This window comes from Salvelinus fontinalis, chromosome 6 (assembly GCF_029448725.1).
Source record: "Salvelinus fontinalis isolate EN_2023a chromosome 6, ASM2944872v1, whole genome shotgun sequence".
Taxonomy (NCBI): Eukaryota; Metazoa; Chordata; class Actinopteri; order Salmoniformes; family Salmonidae; genus Salvelinus; species Salvelinus fontinalis.
In genome coordinates this window covers 15,988,240-16,007,234 of record NC_074670.1, presented here as the reverse complement: position 1 = coordinate 16,007,234, position 18,995 = coordinate 15,988,240, and the positions used below count along the sequence as shown (strand labels likewise).

Sequence of the window (18,995 nt, the reverse complement as noted above, 5' to 3'; positions counted from 1 at the left end):
TCTACACTGAGTTTCCATGACATGGACTGGCCAGATGAATCCAGTTGAAAGCTATTGTCCCTTACTGATGTCACCTGTTAAATCTTCAGTAACTGTAGAGGAGAGGAGACAGTTTAAAGAAGGATTTTTAAGCCTTGAGACAATTGAGTCATAGATTGTGTATGTGTGCAATTCAGAGTGTGAATGGGCAAGACAAAATATTTTAGTGCCTGTGAAGGGGGTATGGTAGTAGATGCCAAGCGCACCAGTTTGAGTGTGTCAAGACCTGTAATGCTGCTGGGTTTTTCACGCTCAACAGTTTATTGTGTGTATCAAGAATGGTCCACCACCCAAAGGATATCCAGAAAACTGTGGGAAGCATTGGAGTCAACATGGGCTAGCATCCATGTGGAACGCTTTCGACACCTTGTAGAGTTATTGCCCCAACAAATTGAAGCTGTTCTGAAGGCAAAGGGGGGTGCAACTCCATATTAGGAAGGTGTTCCTAATGTTTTGTACACTTAGTGTATGTTTATAATTCTTACCGGTTCAGTGTACCCATTCTTTTCTGTGCCGCCATCTCATCATCAACTGTTTTCTCCCAGAGGATGTCGATATTGTTGCCAGAATGTTGAATGGGTTTGGTTAAAAAATACAGTTGAAGTCGGAAGTTTACATACATCTTGGCCAAATACATTTAAAATCAGTTTTTCACAATTCATGACATTTAATCCTAGTAAAGATTCCCTGTCTTAGGTCAGTTAATGATCACCACTTTATTTTAAGAATGTGAAATGTCAGAATAATTGTAGAGAGAATGATTTATTTCAGCTTTTATTTCTTTCATCACATTCCCAGTGGGTCAGAAGTTTACATACACTCAATTAGTATTTGGTAGAATTGCCTTTAAATTGTTTAACTTGGGTCAAACGTTTCAGGTAGCCATCCACAAGCTTCCCACAATAAGTTGGGTGAATTTTGGACCATTCCTCCTGACAGAGCTGGTGTAACTGAGTCAGGTTTGTAGGCCTCCTTGCTCACACATGCTTTTTCAATTCTGCCCACAAATTTTCTATAGAATTGAGGTCATGGCTTTGTGATGGCCACTCCAATACCTTGACTTTGTTGTCCTTGACTTTGTTGTCCACTAGGGGGACGCCTATCCCTAAGAAGTTTTAATTCTGTGTTCCCGGTCCAAAATGACCGCCCCATTATAGCTGATTATAAAACCATAATAATACATATTATATGACCTAATATTGTGTTAGATATTTTCATCAACTTACGTTCTTGTGAACATTGCAAATTTTGAACTTCTATTTGCTATTTATGGCATGTAGGCCTCATTGACCTGAGTGCATACAACTCGTTTTTGAGTAAAAAAAGCATAATGTATGGATTCATTTGACTTTAACAAATACTCAGATGAAACATATTGTGCTATTTATCACAGACTACTTTGTGTTTAACAAGGACTACAAAGTTTAACAATGACATTTGTTTTGAAACCATTTCATATTTTTAAATAGTGGCACAAAATAACATCTGTTGTGTTCCCGGTCAAAACTGACAGGTATGATTTTATTAGTAAAGAAAAGACATAGGCCCAAAACTACACATGAAAACTTTACCATTTTACAAAATGAATGTCTGAACACATTAAAGAACAACAGTAACAATAACAGTATTACTAACAATAACAAAAACATTAACATGTTCCCAATCTGTAAATCAATGGTGGTTACATTTTGTGTGTTCTCATGCACATGTTGAAAAATACGTGGTGATTGTTGCATGTGCCTTGCAAATATATCCACTGCATTTATGGTACATAATGCCCGTTTTGACATCTCTTGGTGCACACAGATTCCACCTCTTCCTTTTGTTTCTTCTGTCTCTTGCGGCCATAGATCTTGCTTCTGGCCCTTGTATATCTCTCACCAATTCAGCAGAGGATGGTGTTGGAGGAAGGTTTTGGCACCTTTGAATGAGCGGTACCACCATGGTTTTCCCCAACTCTTCTAGGAATAGTCTCCCCTTGAAGAATTTCCCCTGCTTCCAGCTTGGATTCACCTCCATCCACACCACAAACGCGTTGTAGACTGACACATCTAGAATGTTGAAGAACACCTCCATGGGCCAACTGGCCGGGATCCTCTTACAAGAGTATGTGCCAGTAACCTGCAAAAGTGCATCAATCAGTAAATTAAAAAATGAGTACGTACAAGTGATACTTCATGTCTTGCATAATAACGTGAAAAATTGCATCAAAGCGTTGTTTAAATTGCATCAAAGCGTTGTTTAAATTTATCACATCTAAAACATATTTACATATTCAAATTAATAGAATTGACTCCATATTGTTCACAAATTCAATGAGCATTTCACCAAACAACAACATGTCTTATTTTTATGGTGCTGATAAAACATGAAAACATTTTTTTACCTTCTCCCTGCTACTCACAGCGGCATCCTTGTGCAGAGTTGTCATCAGGAGCACATTCTTATTTTTCTATGGGCAGTAGGACACAAGAGTGTGTGTATCTGTGAAGGCAAATTTAGAGGAAAAACGATCCCTGTTCTTGGTAGTGAGTAATGCAGGAGGCAACGCAGGCTTGTTCCTTCTGACCGTCCCGAACATGGTCATTTATTTTTGGAGCAGTTCCTGATCAAGAGCATATGAGGTGAAGAAAGTGTCACGTGATGTTGTTCCCCTGGAGATGTGCAGTCATTTCCAGGACCACCCGCTTCGCCTGGTTCCTTTCGGGAACACCGTCAGCAGGTTGCCCGGTGTAAACCTGCATGTTCCAGGCATAACTTGTCCTGGCATCACATGCTGCCCATATCTTTATTCCATATTTAGACGGTTTACTCGGCATGTCCTGTTTGAATGGGCAGCGTCCCCTAAAAGTGATCAGATGCTTTTCCACTATGATGTCTGGACTTGGGTTATAGATGAGTTGCAGGCTCTCCACCCACTTGTGCCAAACCTCTTTGATCGCTGCCAGCTTGTCTTGTTGAAGGCGGCCTGGTCTTGTATCACGATTGTCGAAGCGAATGACCCGTGACAACACATGAAATGTCTGGAGTGACATAGTGGCACGAAAAATTGCCCGACCAGACTCTGCATCCCATAAACTAGTGCTAGATTTGTTTCTGGATCTGTACACACCAGCCAAAATCAAGAGACCCAAGTATGCTTGGACATCTGTCTGGTCTACCTCCTTCCAGTTGTCTTTGTAAACGCGACTCCCCTCCAAGTTGGTCATGTTTATCACTATAGTTTCGATTGACTCTGTCAGGAACAGTTCGAAGCAGGATTTTATGTCATCATCTCAGGATATGGCGTATCTCGTTGGACCTGGGGTCATCCTGATAACATTTTCCGCCGACAGCCGACCTCTCCTGTCATGTGGGGTTGAAGACCACAGGTGTACAAAAGTGAAGGAAAACACCCAAAATGTAATAAAAATCATAAACATGTATTTTGTGTGTTCAGATGCCCTGTGTGGACAAAGTCACAGAACTTTATGGGAATCAGATTAAATGAACTACATATTTCAGAGAGAAAACGTGTAAATCGGTCCGTTTCGACCAGGACACAACAGGAGGGTTAAAAGGAGTGTCGTGTCTTTCCTATGCCAGATTAAGTGATTTGACATGCTATTCTATAAAGTAATTTCTCTGTAATTAATATTACCTGATTAAACTTATCATGTAAATGTAATTAACTAGAAAGTCGGGGAACCACAAAATAATGTTTATAGAGCTGTTATCTTCCAAATAAACTCTTAAAGACTTGGTAATCTTTTACATCAATAGCAGTCAATTATTAATCGTCACCTTATTCAGTCTCATCTGATCATCGTAACCTCTTGGTTATCTTCCCGAACCCTGGCTAACAAGTTGAATCAGCAATACAACATTTGGTTAATTTATTTATTTATGAAATACCTAAACAATCACACAGAATTACATATACACAGGATGGGTCATACATTGATTACTAATTAGGTCATACAAAACGACGTCTCTAGTGGACGGAACAGATATGACGGCTGGTTACACAAAGAAATGGGGTTGGGTGAAATGAAAGCGCGGGAATACTGAGGAACAAAGGGTTTGTGGTTCTATCGGACCTTGGAAAGCCATGCTATCGTAATACAGAATCTTATGCGTTCTAAATAACCGCCCATTTGGAAAAGGAAAATGCAAGAAATATTTACTCTGAGCTGCGCTTCAATAGGTTGGTCGTAAATGGAAGGCCGGGTTGCCCAGCAGGAATCTCTTGTCCTCTGAAGAATGTCTGGTGGTAGAGTGGATACGTTGTAGAACCGTCACCGTGTGATAGACCAGATACTCTGTTCGTCCTTTCAAAGCCCACGTTTACAGCTGCTGCTGCTAACTCAACGGCTAGGAGATATCACTTCTTTTTTAATTATTTTTTTATTTTATTTAAATTGTATCCCCTTTTCTCCCCAATTTTCGTGGTATCCAATCGCTAGTAATTACTATCTTGTCTCATCGCTACAACTTCCGTACGGGCTCGGGAGAGACGAAGGTCGAAAGCCATGCGTCCTCCGAAGCACAACCCAACCAAGCCGCACTGCTTCTTAACACAGCGCGCCTCCAACCCGGAAGCCAGCCGCACCAATGTGTCGGAGGAAACACTGTGTACCTGGCCCCCTTGGTTAGCGCGCACTGCGTCCGGCCCGCCACAGGAGTCGCTGGAGCGCGATGAGACAAGGATATCCCTACCGGCCAAACCCTCCCTAACCCGGACAACGCTATGCCAGTTGTGCATCGCCCCACGGACCTCCCGGTCGCGGCCGGCTGCGACAGAGCCTGGGCGCAAACCCAGAGACTCTGGTGGCGCAGCTAGCACTGCGATGCAGTGCCCTAGACCACTGCGTCACCCAGGAGGCCCCGGGATATCACTTCTTTAGTGAATAAGAGTTCAAAGTTCATACCAAGTTGCCATATTATACTCTCATGCTATATTCTGGCTGGTATAGTCAAAATGAATCTCTTCAACGTGTCGATCGTCACCTCCAAGTTGAAATTCACCATTTTTAATGTCTGGACAGCAGCCCTCTCGTCGTCTGGAACATGATGCCTATTTCGTTAGGTTTTTGTCTTATTTCTGCAGTTGATATAAGCCCTTTTAATGTATGGACAGCCGTCCTCACGTCCTCGGGAACACAAATGTTACATTTTTGTAAAGGGCTTATGTAGTAGGGAGAGAAGGGCGTGTTTCATAGTTCACAACCAATGTCTGATCACATGGGCAGGGCCACTGAGTTGAGCCTAGTTCACTTATGAAAAGCAATTCTCTAATTTAGAAGCTAAAATTACATTTCATCTGTTCACAAATAGTTTCATGTATAATCATTTAAATTGCACAACAATTCCATGTGAATCTGATAACTATAATGTGTAGACTTTCCAAGATACAGTTTATGTCGTCCTATCATCAGTAATAATGACTCAGATGACAACTGATCTGATATCATGTTCTTTAAGTACCAACGCATATTTTCAACTGTTTGGATTACCGGAATATGGTTCTGTTTACAACCCTTTTGATGTTACCTGACTCTCTCTATGTTAACAAAGAGTGTTTCCAAGAGTCACTCTGTAGAGTAGAGAGAGGGGAAAGGGGGAAAGGTATTTATGCGGGGTCATAAACTTCACAAACAGGCCAACGTCATGACAGGAGTACGAATTTAGTTATTGCACATGTGCACTTCACATAGAAGATGTTCCCTGACGGAAATATGCAAATACATGCTAAAACATGCCAATAGGATCTCGCTAACTCTTGCTTGGCTCTGTCCACCCCTTTGCTTGTTCTGCACACTATGCTTATTTTTCTCCCATTGGAAATGACGCTGATGAGATATCTTGGGTTAATTACCAGTATCTTTCCTAATGTTCGTGTCACTTGCTAGCTAGCAAGTGTCACGTTCCTGACCTATTTATGTTAGTTTGTTATGTGTGTTAGTTGGTCCGGACGTGATGTTGGGTGGGCATTCTATGTTTTCTGTTTCTGTGTTGGTTTTGGGTTGCCTGGTATGGCTCTTAATTAGAGGGAGGTGTTTGGCGTTCCTCTAATTAAGAGTCTTGTGGGTGATTGTCTTCCGTGTCTGTGTATATGTTTGCACCATACGGGACTGTTTACGGTTTGTTCGGTTTATGTAGTCTGTTCCCTATTCGTGCGTTCTTCTTGTTTCATGTAAGTTCGTCGTCTAGGTCTGTCTACACCGTTTGTTGTTTTGTTAGTTTAGTTAAGTTCGTGTTTTCGTTTAATAAATATGTGTTCAAACTCCACTGCGCCTTGGTTCGATCAATACTCCTCCTTTTCGGGCGAAGAGGAGGAGGACCGTCATTAGAGAATCACCCACCAAATCTCCAGAACCAAGCAGCGGAGTAGACGGAGTAAGGGACAGGAAAAGAAGGAGGAATGGACTTGGGACGATATATTGGACGGAAAAGGTTGCTACACATGGGAGGAGATCCTGGCTGGTAGGGATCGCCTCCCATGGAAACAGCTGGAGGCACTGAGGAGAGCAGAGGCTACCGGAGAGAGGAACCGGAGTTATGAGGGAACGCGTCTGGCACGGAAGCCCAAAAAGCCCATGAGTAACACCCAAAAATTTCTTGGGGGGGGTTAAGTGGTAGTGGGCCAAGGGCAGGTAGGAGACCTGCGCCCACTTCCCAGGCTTACCGTGGAGAGCGGGAGTACGGGCAGGCGCCGTGTTACGCAGTAGAGCGCACGGTGTCTCCTGTACGAGTGCATAGCCCAGTGCGGGTTATTCCACCTCCCCGCACTGGTAGGGCTAGATTGGGTATTGAGCCAGGTGTCATGAGGCCGGCTCAACGCGTCTGGTCTCCAGTGCGTCTCCTCGGGCCGGCATACATGGCACATGCCTTACGCATGGTTTCCCCGGTTCGCCTACATAGGCCGGTGCGGGTTATTCCACCTCCCCGCACTGGTCGGGCGACCTGGAGCATTCAACCAGGTAAGGTTGGGCAGGCTCAATGCTCAAGAGTGCCAGTACGCCTCCACGGTCCGGTATTTCCGGCGCCACCTCCCCGCCCCAGCCTAGTACCTACAGTGCCTACATTACGCACTAGGCTACCAGTGCGTCTCCTGAGCCCTGTTCCTCCTCCACGCACTCTCCCTGTAGTGCGTGTATCCAGTTCGGTGACTCCAGTTCCGTCACCACGCACTAAGCCTCCTGTGCGTCTCCAGAGCCCTGTACACACTGTATCTTCTCCCCCTACTAATCCTGATGTGCTTGTCCTCAGCCCGGTGTCACCAGTGCCGGTACCACGCATCAGGTATAGAGTGGGCTTTGAGAGTACAGTGTGCCCTGTCCCTGCTCCCCGCACTAGTATGAAGGTGCGTATCCTTAGCCCGGTGCCTCCAGTTCCAGCACCACGCACCAGGTCTACAGTGCGCCTTATCCGGCCAGAGCCATCCGTCTCACCAGCGCCATCTGAGCCATCCGTCTCCCCAGCGCCATCTGAGCCATCCGTCTCCCCAGCGCCATCTGAGCCATCCGTCTCCCCAGCGCCGTCTGAGCCATCCGTCTGCAATGAGCCTGCAAAGCCGCCCGTCTGCCATGAGCCTGCAAAGCCGCCCGTCTGCCATGAGCCTACAGAGCCGCCAGCCAGACAGGAGCCGCTAGAGCCGCCCGCCAGACAGGAGCCGCTAGAGCCGCCCGCCAGACAGGAGCCGCTAGAGCCGCCCGTCAGACAGGATCTGCCAGAGCCGCCAACCAGACAGGATCTGCCAGAGCCGCCAACCAGATAGGGTCTGCCAGAGCCGCCAACCAGACAGGATCTGCCAGAGCCGCCAACGAGCCATGAGCAGCCAGAGCCGTCAGAGAGCCATGAGCGTCGAGAGCCGTCAGCCTGCCATGAGCGTCGAGAGCCGTCAGCCAGCCATGAGCGTCGCGAGCCGTCAGCCAGCCATGAGCGTCGAGAGCCGTCAGCCAGCCATGAGCGTCGAGAGCCGTCAGCCTGCCATGAGCGTCGAGAGCCGTCAGCCTGCCATGAGCGTCCAGATTCGTCAGTCAGCCATGAGCTGCCCTTCAGCCTGAAACGGCTATATACCCAGAACTGCCCATCAGTCCAGAGCTGTCTCTCTGTCCGGAGCTGCCTTTCAGTCCGGAGTTGCCCCTCTATCATTATCTCCCTCTCTATCTTGATCTACCTCTATATTCTTATCTATCCCTCTGTCTTGATCTATCTCTCTGTCCCGGTGCTGTCCCTATCAGTGATGTTACTAAGAAGATTTTGTGGGGGTAAAAGGAGGGTGGACATTCTTAGGGGGAGATGGAGGCTAGGATGGATTATGGTGGGGTGGGGACCTCGCCCGGAGCCTGAGCCACCACCGTGGTTAGATGCCCACCCAGACCCTCCCCTAGACTTTGTGCTGGTGCGCCCGGAGTTCGCACCTTATGGGGGGGGTTATGTCACGTTCCTGACCTATTTATGTTAGTTTGTTATGTGTGTTAGTTGGTCAGGACGTGAGGTTGGGTGGGCATTCTATGTTTTCTGTTTCTGTGTTGGTTTTGGGTTGCCTGGTATGGCTCTTAATTAGAGGCAGGTGTTTGGCGTTCCTCTAATTAAGAGTCATATTTAGGTAGGCGTTGTCACAGTGTTCGTTGTGGGTGATTGTCTTCCGTGTCTGTGTATATGTTTGCACCATACGGGACTGTTTACGGTTTGTTCGGTTTATGTAGTCTGTTCCCTATTCGTGCGTTCTTCTTGTTTCATGTAAGTTCGTCGTCTAGGTCTGTCTACACCGTTTGTTGTTTTGTTAGTTTAGTTAAGTTCGTGTTTTCGTTTAATAAATATGTGTTCAAACTCCACTGCGCCTTGGTTCGATCAATACTCCTCCTTTTCGGGCGAAGAGGAGGAGGACCGTCGTTACAGCAAGCAAGTAAACTTCAACTACCACAGTCATGTCAAACATTGCACCTGGAATGACACACTAGCTGCATTTTTGTTTATTTGTGTAACGCTCGTCGGAAGGATGAGAACAAGATGCAGCGTGGTACGTGTTCATCTTTATTAAATCCGAACACCAAACAAAACAACAAAAGAACAACGAACGTCACGTTCTGAAGGCTACACAGAGCTAACAAAAAACAACATCCCACAACCTAAGGTGGCAAAACAGGCTGCCTAAGTATGATTCCCAATCAGAGACAACGATAGACAGCTGTCCCTGATTGAGAACCATACCCGGCCAAAACATAGAAACACAAAACCTGGAAATAATGAGCATAGAATGCCCACCCAAATCACACCCTGACCAAACCAAATAGAGACATAAAAAGGCTCTCTAAGGTCAGGGCGTGACAATTTGAGCTGTGTTCTATTGGTATTTACTTGGATATATCCATAATGATGTTGATGAGGTCTGACAGGCAGACAACAAGGCTTATATTAACCCCCTCTGTTACAAAACAAATAGTAGCCTTCAATATAAAGTTGTTATTGATCAAATAAAAACCTGTCACTTTGTCACTTTTTTGTGTGTTTTTACCCGTTTTTCGTGATATCCAATTGGTAGTTTCAGTCTTGTCCCATCGTTGCAACTCCCATACAGTCTCGGGAGAGGCAAAGGTTGAGAGCCATGCATCCTCCGAAACATGACCCTGCCAAGCCACACTGCTTCTTGATAAACTGCTCGCTTAACCCGGAAGTCAGCCACACCAATGTGTCGGAGGAAACACCGTACACCAGGCGACCAAAGTCTTACCCGGCCCGCCACAAGGAGTCGCTAGGACAAGGAAATCCGTCCAGACAAACCTTCCCCTAACACGGACGACGCTGGGCCGATCCTAGGCTGTGACACAGCCTAGGATCGAACCCCGGTCGGTAGTGACGCCTCAAGCATTGCGATGCAGTAACTTAGTACCGCTGCACCACTCAGGAGGCCCACTTTGACACTTTCACAAGGTTGTAGTAATTACAGTTTCAGCTATTATGACATTGGCTCAAATCTAGGTTTGCCTTTAGATTTCGAGAAAATTAACAACAATAATGTCATTCAGTTACCATGATCTTTATGAAGTATGAAACCTTTCTGCTCTACGGACCCCCAATCCCGGATCCGGGATCATCCTCATCAAAAAAGCTGACTAGCATAGCCTAGCCTAGCGCCACAGATATCATATAATATAATTTCATGAAATCACAAGTCCAATACAGAAAATGAAAGATAAACATCTTGTGAATCCAGCCAACATTTCCGATTTTTAAAACGTTTTACAGCGAAAACACAATATATATTTATGTTAGCTCACCACAAAAGCCAAACACACAACGCTATTTTTTCACCGCAAACATAGCTTTCACAAAACCCACAAATAGAGATAAAATTAATCACTAACCTTTGAACAACTTCATCAGATGACAGTCTTATAACATCATGTTATACAATACATTTATGTTTTGTTTGAAAATGTGCATATTTATAGCTACAAATCTGGGTTTTACAACGCAGCCATGGTCACAAATAACACCAAATTGTCGGGAGAAATTTTACACAGCGACGTAATCTAACCAAAAAACTCATTATAAACTTTGCTGAAAAATACATGTTGTACAGCAAATTAAAGATACACTTGTTTTTAAGTGATTTTTGGATTAAATGAATGTGTCAAGATTTACAAAATCTTACGTTAGCTGATGAAGATCTCCAACGCCTGTGTTTTCCTCAGACCTTATTTTTGGCATTTATCTAAACAAATAATTTCCCTATAGGCGTTGGCTAACAAGCCATGGCGGAGTTAGGGGCTACAATTACTATTGCTCTCTATTGAGCCTCCAGACAGCGTCTCCTCCAGTGTGAGCACGAGCTGCAGTATATAGCTTCATGCAGGCTAGCAGCAACTGTTGAATTAGCTGCTCTCTATTTTCATCAAGAACAAGAGTGGTAGGCTTTACCAAACAGAGGTGAAAATGTGACCAGACAAGCAGCAAGTTAACAAAACAATGCATGCAGTCAATATCTAGCTATCTAGATAGGTAACTTTAGCGTCCACCATCATCATGTGTTTATTTCTAGCAGTTAAGTTCAACCAGAGTCCAACCTGCCGAGAAAACTTGATAAATTCAGCTTCCCCTCGGAGAATAAACCAGACCTACAGTATAGTTCCATTCTATTCATTTACACATTTTCATTCATATTTGTATAATTGTGACTGTTTATTATTACTGTGCTGAAGTTCACTTTGATGTTCTCCTTTAATTTACCAACAGATATATGGAGGATGGGAAGACTGCTTCAGCTACTGATATTGGCTTTGATACTATTGATCTGCATTTATCTTTTATTTGTAAGTTCTGAAATGGAACCCAAGCCAAATGTATAGACAGAGCTTCAGATGTTAAGACTGGCATGCCAGCCACAGGATCATTTTAAACATGTATTTTGTTTTAACCATTTTGAAGCTATACATTGTTTACGACAGCATTATTGATACAAGATTATACAGTTCATTCGGAAAGCATTCAGATCCTTTCCCTTTTTCCACATGTTGTTATGTTACAACCTTATTCTAAAATGGATTAAATAAAAAAAATCCTCATCAATCTACACACAATGCCTCAACATTTTAGAAAATTAAAAATAAAACACAGAAACACCTTATTTACATAAGTATTCAGACCCTTTGCTTTGAGACTCGAAATTGAGCTCAGGTGCATCCTGTTTCCGTCGATCATCCTTCAGATGTTTCTACAACTTGATTGGCGTCCACCTGTGGTAAATTCAATTGATTGGACATGATTTTGAAAGGCACACACCTGTCTATATAAGGTCCCACAGTTGACAGTGTATGTCAGAGCAAAAACCAAGCCATGTTGTCGAAGGAATTGTCCGTAGAGCTCCGAGACAGGATTGTATCGAGGCAAAGATCTGGGGAAGCTTACAAAATAATATCTGCAGCATTGAAGGTCCCCAAGAACACAGTGGCCTCCTTCATTCTTAAATGGAATAAGTTTGGAACCACCAAGACTTCCTAGAGCTGTCAGCCTGGCCAAAATGAACAATCGGGGGAGAAGAGCCTTGGTCAGGGAGGAGACCAAGAACCCAATGGTCACTCTGACAGAGGTCCAGTTCTGCTCCAGTTCTGCAGCACACCACCATTCAGGTCCTTATGATAAATTGGCCAGACGGAAGCCACTCCTCAGTAAAAGGCACGACAGCCCGCTTGGAGTTGACCAAAAGGCATCTAAAGACTCTCAGACCATGAGAAACAGATTCTCTAGTCTGATGAAACCAAGATTGAACTCTTTGGCCTGAATGCCAAGCGTTACATCTGGGGAAAACTTGGCACCTTCCCTACTTCGGAAGGTAGCCTAGTGGTTAGAGCGTTGGGCCAGTAACCGAAAAGTTGCTGGATTGAATTCCCGAGCTGACAAGGTAAAAATCTGTCGTTCTGCCCTTGAAAAGGCAGTTAACCCACTGTTCCCCGGTAGGGCGTCATTGCAAATAAGAAATTGCTCTTAACTGACTTGCCTGTCAAATAATGGTGGTGGCAGCATCATGGTGTGGGGATGTTTTTCAGCTGCAGGGACTGGGAGACTAGTCAGGATCAAGGGAAAGATGAACGGAGCAAAGTAATGCGAGATCCTTGATGAAAACCTGCTCTAGAGCACTCAGGACCTCAGACTGGGGTGAAGGTTCACCTTACAACAGGACAATGACCGTAAGCATACAGCCAAGACAACACAGGAGTGGCTTCGGGACAAGTCTCTGAATGTCCTTGAGTAGCCCAGCCAGAGCCTGGACTTGAACCCAATCGAACATCTCTGGAGAGACCTGAAAATACCTGTGCAGCAACGCTCCCCATGCAACCTGACAAGAGCTTGAGAGGATCTGCAGAGAAGAAGGGGAGAAACTCCCCAAATACAGGTGTGCCAAGCTTCTAGCGTCATACCCAAGAAGACTCAAGGCTGTAATCCCTGCCAAAGGTGCTTCAACAAAAGTCCTGAGTATAAAGCGTCTGAATACTTATGTAAATGTGATATTTCAGTTTTACATTTTAATACATTTGCTAAAATTTCTTAACCCGTTTTTGCTTTGTCACTATGAGGTATTGTGTGTGTAGATTGATGAGGGGAAAAAACAATTTAATCAATTTTAGAAGAAGGCTGTGACTTGTCAAAATGTGGAAAAGGTCAAGGCGTCTAAATACTTTCCGAATGCACTGTGTTTGAGGGGGTAAGACAGCTATACTAAGCTCAAGAGGTATTAAGGTACACTTTCTATGTGCCTTATGGCTTTAGTCAACATAATGTCTAGGCCAATAGTTTGTTTGGTGATAAACAGATTGTCTCTTTGTCTCACTGTAGGTATGTCAATTCAACCAGTGCCTACTGAATGTGTCACCATCCAATCATCTCAAATACAACCACACTAGCTTCCCAAGTCATTGTAGTGGAATCACCAACAGGACATTTACACCAACCAATGACTCCTTCATAAGTAAAGAGGAATGGGAATCTCTGCTCACAGAGCTACAATGGTCATTACCGCCTGTTGTCTTCTTATCCACAGATGAGGCCACAAACCCCACTAAGTGCTCATTCTCTGTTGTCAACCCCAATTCAAACCACACAGTTGGAGGGTTTATAGATGTGATTTTGACAGCTAGAGATACTAAAAACAGGATCAAAACCTATGGAGGGGACTTTTTTCAGGCCAAGTTGTTTAACTCAGAACTTAAGGCCAGTACTTATGGAGCTGTAACAGACCACTTTAATGGCACCTACACTGCCCGCTTGGCCCTGCATTGGCCCGGACCTGCCAAGGTGTCCATCCGGCTAGTGCACTCCAGCGAGGCCGTGCAGGTACTGTGTCGGCAAAGGGAACAGGACCCAGATAAGGTCTACTTCCAAGGCTACTTTGAGAAGGGTGGCGAGCAGGAAACGGTGATGTGCAATGCCCAGAGAAGTCCTAGGCTGGTGGGGAACGAGTCACAGTGTTGCTGTGAGTACAGAGAGCCAGTCACTGGGGAGACCTGGTTCTGTCGTCGGCCATCTTCCCTGCCTTGCCATGCTTTGACCTACCACAGCATGGGCGGTTACCAGGCAGTACTCTCCAAGATGGAGACGACCCTTCTTAAGAGGTAGATACAGTACCTTCAGAAAATATTCATACTCCTTGACTTATTCCAATTTTCTTTGTTACAGCTTGAATTGAAAATGGATTAAATGGATTTGTTTTCTGACCCATCTACACAAAATACCCCATAATGACATAGTGGAAACATGTTTTTAGACTTTTTGCAAATGTATTGAAAATTAAATACAGAAATATAATTTACATAAGATTCACACGCGTTCTGGGTAAGCTTTCCACACCTGCATTGTGCAATATTTGCCCATTATTATTTTCAGAATTCTTCAAGCTCTGTTAATGGTTGTTTATCATATATATCCCTTTAAAAGTCTTGCCATATATTTTCAAGCAGATTTAAGTCAAAACTGTAACTCGGCCACTCAGGAACATTCACTGTCTTCTTGGTAAGCAACTCCAGTATATATTTGGCCTTGATTTTTACGTTATTGTCCTGCTGAAATTTGAATTTCGCAGTGTCTGTTGGAAAGGAGACTGAACCATGTTTTCCCCTAGGATTTTCCTGTGCTTAGCTCCATTCTGTTTTGTTAAAGACTCCCCAGCAGTTTTATTTACTATATTGGTTTTTGACAACTGTTACTTTAACTTGACAACATTCCCGAAGAAGATAATGTGCTTTTTACTCCAGACATTTTCCCTGACACCCATAAGTACTCCTTAAATTTTGAATGCTTAGCCGGACAGGAAAAAGGTCCAATTCATGCACTTCTCAAGAGAACATCCCTGGTCATCCCTATTGCCTCTGATCTGGCGGACTCACTAAACACAAATGTTCATTTATAAGTTATATCTGAGTGTTGGAGTGTGCCCCTGGCTATCCGTCAATTAAAAAAAACAAGAAAATGGTGCCGTCTGGTTTGCTTAATATAAGTTAATTTAAATGATTTATGCTTTACCTTTTGATACTTAAATTCATTTTAGCAATTACATTTACTTTTGATATTTAAGTATATTTGAACCAAAATACTTTTAGACTTTTAATCAATTAGGGTTTTACATGTTGAATTTTACTTTTACTTGAGTAATTTTCTATTAAGGTATCTTTACTTTTACTCAAGTATGACATTTAGGTACTTTTTTCACCACTGCTAACCAGGGCTTAATGATTACGAGCATACCCATGACATGATGCAGCCACCGCTATGCTTGAAAATATGGAGAGTGGTACTCAGTAATGTTTTGTTTTGGATTTTACCTATACATAACACTTTGTATTCAGGACAAAACGTTAATTGCTTTGCAGTATTACTTTAGTACCTTGTTGTAAACAGGATGAATGTTTTGGACTATATTATACTGTACAGGCTTCCTTATTTTCACTCTGTCAATTAGGTTAGTATTGTGGAGTAACTACAATGTTGTTGATCCATTCTCAGTTTTGTCCTATCACAGCCATTTAACTCTGTAACTGTTTTAAAGTCACCATTGGCAGGAAGGACACCTGTATCTTTGTAGTGACTGGGTGTTTTGATACACCATCCAAAGTGTAACTATTAACTTCACCATGCTCAAAGGGATAGTCCAATGCCTGTTCTTTTACCCATCTACCATTAGGTGCCCATCTTTGCGAGGCATTGGAAAACCTCCCTGGTCTTTGTGGTTGGATCTGTGTTTGAAATTCACTGCTCGACAGAGGGACCTGACAGATAATTGTACGTGTGGGGTACAGAGATGAGGTAGTCAATCAAAAATCATGTTAAACACTATTATTGCACACAGAGTGAGTCCATGCCACTTATTATGTGACTTGTTAAGTGGATTTTTGCTCCTGAACTTATTAAGACTTGCCATAACAACGGGGTTGAATACTTAATGAATCAAGACATTTTAGCTTTCTGTTTAACTCATTTGTAAAAAAATTTGAAAAACATAATTTCACTTTGATATTATGGGGAATTGTGTGTAGACCAGTGATGAAAAATCTGAATTTAATAAATTTGAAATTCAGGCTGTAAAACAACAAAATATGGAAAAGTCAAACGGTGTGACTTTTTTCTAAAGGCACAGTATGTGCAAATTTCTACGACTCACAGGGTTTATATGCAATTATACACAATACTATCCATATTACAATTATGTTAGCCACAAACTGAGCTGGTAGATTAGTCGGTCAACACATAGAGGGCGAAATATAACCTTCACTCCAAGCTTAGATGTGTGCAATGCACATCCAGGACCAAAAACAATTAGCTGGCCTTAGGTGTCCTATTGGATAACATAGAACATGGAACTCAAGCCATGATACCACATTAAATTTAGGACAGAGTTGAGGCATATGCAGACCAAAAAGCTAAAGAGAATAAACACAAAAATATATATTTGCAGGGAGGTTATTGAGGTGAAAATTCTGTGGTGGGTTCTTCACTGTCAGTTCTCAAAGATGAAGTTGCATTGAATCAAATGTATTATTTCAGATGATTTACCGCCCATAAGGGCAGGGCGTGGCTAGTTTGGATTAATACTGCTAAATAAGAACAGTATGACAAAACTACAGAAGTTTATGTTAAACCCAAACAAAATCCCCCCAAATGACAAAAAATTGCTATATTGCATGAAGAAGAATAACTAAAAGACTTATTCAAAGAAAACCTTATTGGTTTAATGCAAATATTTTAATTTAGAAGAAAAATGTATGGGGTGACAGACCAAACAATTGTTGTTTATTCAAGATTGGATTATCAGCTGATGTGCTGCAGTAAGATTTGCTGGGCAGTGAGGGTCCCTAGGGCAAGGCCAAACAGAAAGAGGTAACAGTAGTAGAATGTCCTGCAAGAGTGAATGATGTTTTATGACATTTAGAGGCCTTCCTCTGGTTTTAAGGAGTGGTCCCACTAAGGAAGGGAGCAGTGGGAAGGAGGATACAGTATACAGTATTAGTGTGTGTTGCTTTGTAGGGTCATTTTCAATTGAGCTGTGAACTACAATACATAGTAGGTCTATATTTATTATTAATAATAATACGCTCAACTTCTAAAGCGCTTTTAAAAAAGAGCAAATGTAGATAATTTCAATTCATTCTTTAGTGAGATTGTACAATGTAGCCAGTAGGATACTACATTGTACAATACCGTTTGGGGTCACTTAGAAATGTACTTGTTTTCCATGAAAACATACATGAAATGAGTTGCAAAATGAATAGGAAATGTAGTCAAGACGTTGACAAGGTTATAAATAATGATTTTTAATTGAAATAATAATTGTGTCCTTCAAACTTTGCTTATGTCAAAGAATCCTCCATTTGCAGCAATTACAGCCTTGCAAACCTTTGGCATTCTAGTTGTCAATTTGTTGAGGTAATCTGAAGAGATTTCACCCCATGCTTCCTGAAACACCTCCCACAAGTTGGATTGGCTGGATGGGCACAGCTCAATAGGGTTGAGATGTGCTGGCCACTCCATTATAGACAGAATACCAGCTGACTGCTTCTTCCATAAATAGTTCTTGCATAGTTTGGAGCTGTGTTTTGGGTCATTGTCCTGTCGTAGGAGGAAATTGTCTCCAAATAAGCACCGTCCACAGGGTATGACATGGCATTGCAAAATGGAGGGATAGCCTTCCTTCTTCAAGATCCCTTTAATCCTGTACAAATCTCCAACTTTACCTCCACCAAAGCACCCTCAGGCCATCACATTGCTTGGAGTGCTTGACAGATGGCGTCAAGCACTCTTCCAGCATCTTTTCATTTTTTCTGCGTCTCACGAATGTTCTTCTTTGTGATCCGAACACCTCAGACTCAGATTTGTCTGTCCATGACACTTTTTTACAATCTTCCTGTAACGTTCGTCGTCGGAATGAGACCAAAGCGCAGCGTGGAAAGTGTTCATAATTTAATGTTCACAAAAACACTCAAACAAAATGACAAACGGAGAAAACGAAAGCGCACAGTTCTGTCAGGGAAACAACCTAAACAGAAAACAACACCCCACAAAACCCAAACGGAAAATGACAACTTATATATGATCCCCAATCAGAGACAACGATAGACAGCTGCCTCTGATTGGGAACCACACACGGCAAAACAACAAAGAAATAGAAAACATAGATTTTCCCAACCGAGTCACACCCTGACCTAACCAAACATAGAGAATAAATAAGGATCTCTAAGGTCAGGGCGTGACACTTCCTCTGTCCAGTGTCTCTGTTCTTTTGCCCATCTTAATGTTTTATTTTTATTGGCCAGTCTGAGATATGGCTTTTTCTATTTGCAACTCTGCCTAGAAGGCCAGCATCCCGGAGTCGCCTCTTCACTGTTGACATTGAGACTGGTATTTTGCGGGTACTATTTAATGATGCTGCCAGTTGAAGACTTGTGAGGTGTCTGTTTCTCAAACTAGACACTCTAATGTACTTGTCCTCTTGCTCTGTTGTGCACCGGGGCCTCCCACTCCTCTTTCTATTCTGGTTAGAGACAGTTTGCGCTGTTCTGTGAAGGGAGTAGTACACAGCATTGTACGAGATCTTCAGTTTCTTGGCAATTTCTCGCATGGAGTAGCCTTAATTTCTCGGAACATGAATAGACTGATGAGTTTCAGAAGAAAGTACTTTGTTTCTGGCCATTTGGGCCTGTAATCGAACCTACAAATGCTGATGCTCCAGATACTCAACTAGTCTAAAGAAGGCCAGTTTTAGCTGTGATAACATAATTGCAAAAGGGTTTTCTAATGATCAATTAGCCTTTTAAAATGATAAACTTGGATTAGCTTTTGAATGGTAGTGTATTACTGTATGTGGACTGATATGAGGTGAATGGAATGTAGTTACCAAGGCCCTTTGGTTAAAAACCTCTTAAGAATCGGCCTCTTTAAAAAAAATGTTTTGCCTAAAAGGACATACCCAAATCTAACAGCCT

General features: G+C 42.9%; 1 protein-coding gene across 2 annotated transcripts in view; it reads left to right on the top strand.

The window, feature by feature from the left end:
* The window catches only part of LOC129857155 (NXPE family member 3-like), a 44,164-nt gene that overhangs the window by 17,855 nt on the left and 7,314 nt on the right, over window positions 1-18,995 (top strand). The window contains exons 2-3 of one of the 2 annotated variants that reach the window (XM_055925126.1): window positions 11,263-11,339; window positions 13,360-14,135. In XM_055925126.1, the coding sequence (XP_055781101.1) occupies window positions 11,274-11,339; window positions 13,360-14,135 (842 nt within the window). In that variant the 5' untranslated portion in view covers window positions 11,263-11,273. Of the gene's footprint in view, window positions 1-10,684; window positions 11,340-13,359; window positions 14,136-18,995 lie in introns of those variants that run through there. The other variant, XM_055925125.1, reaches the window with a different exon arrangement.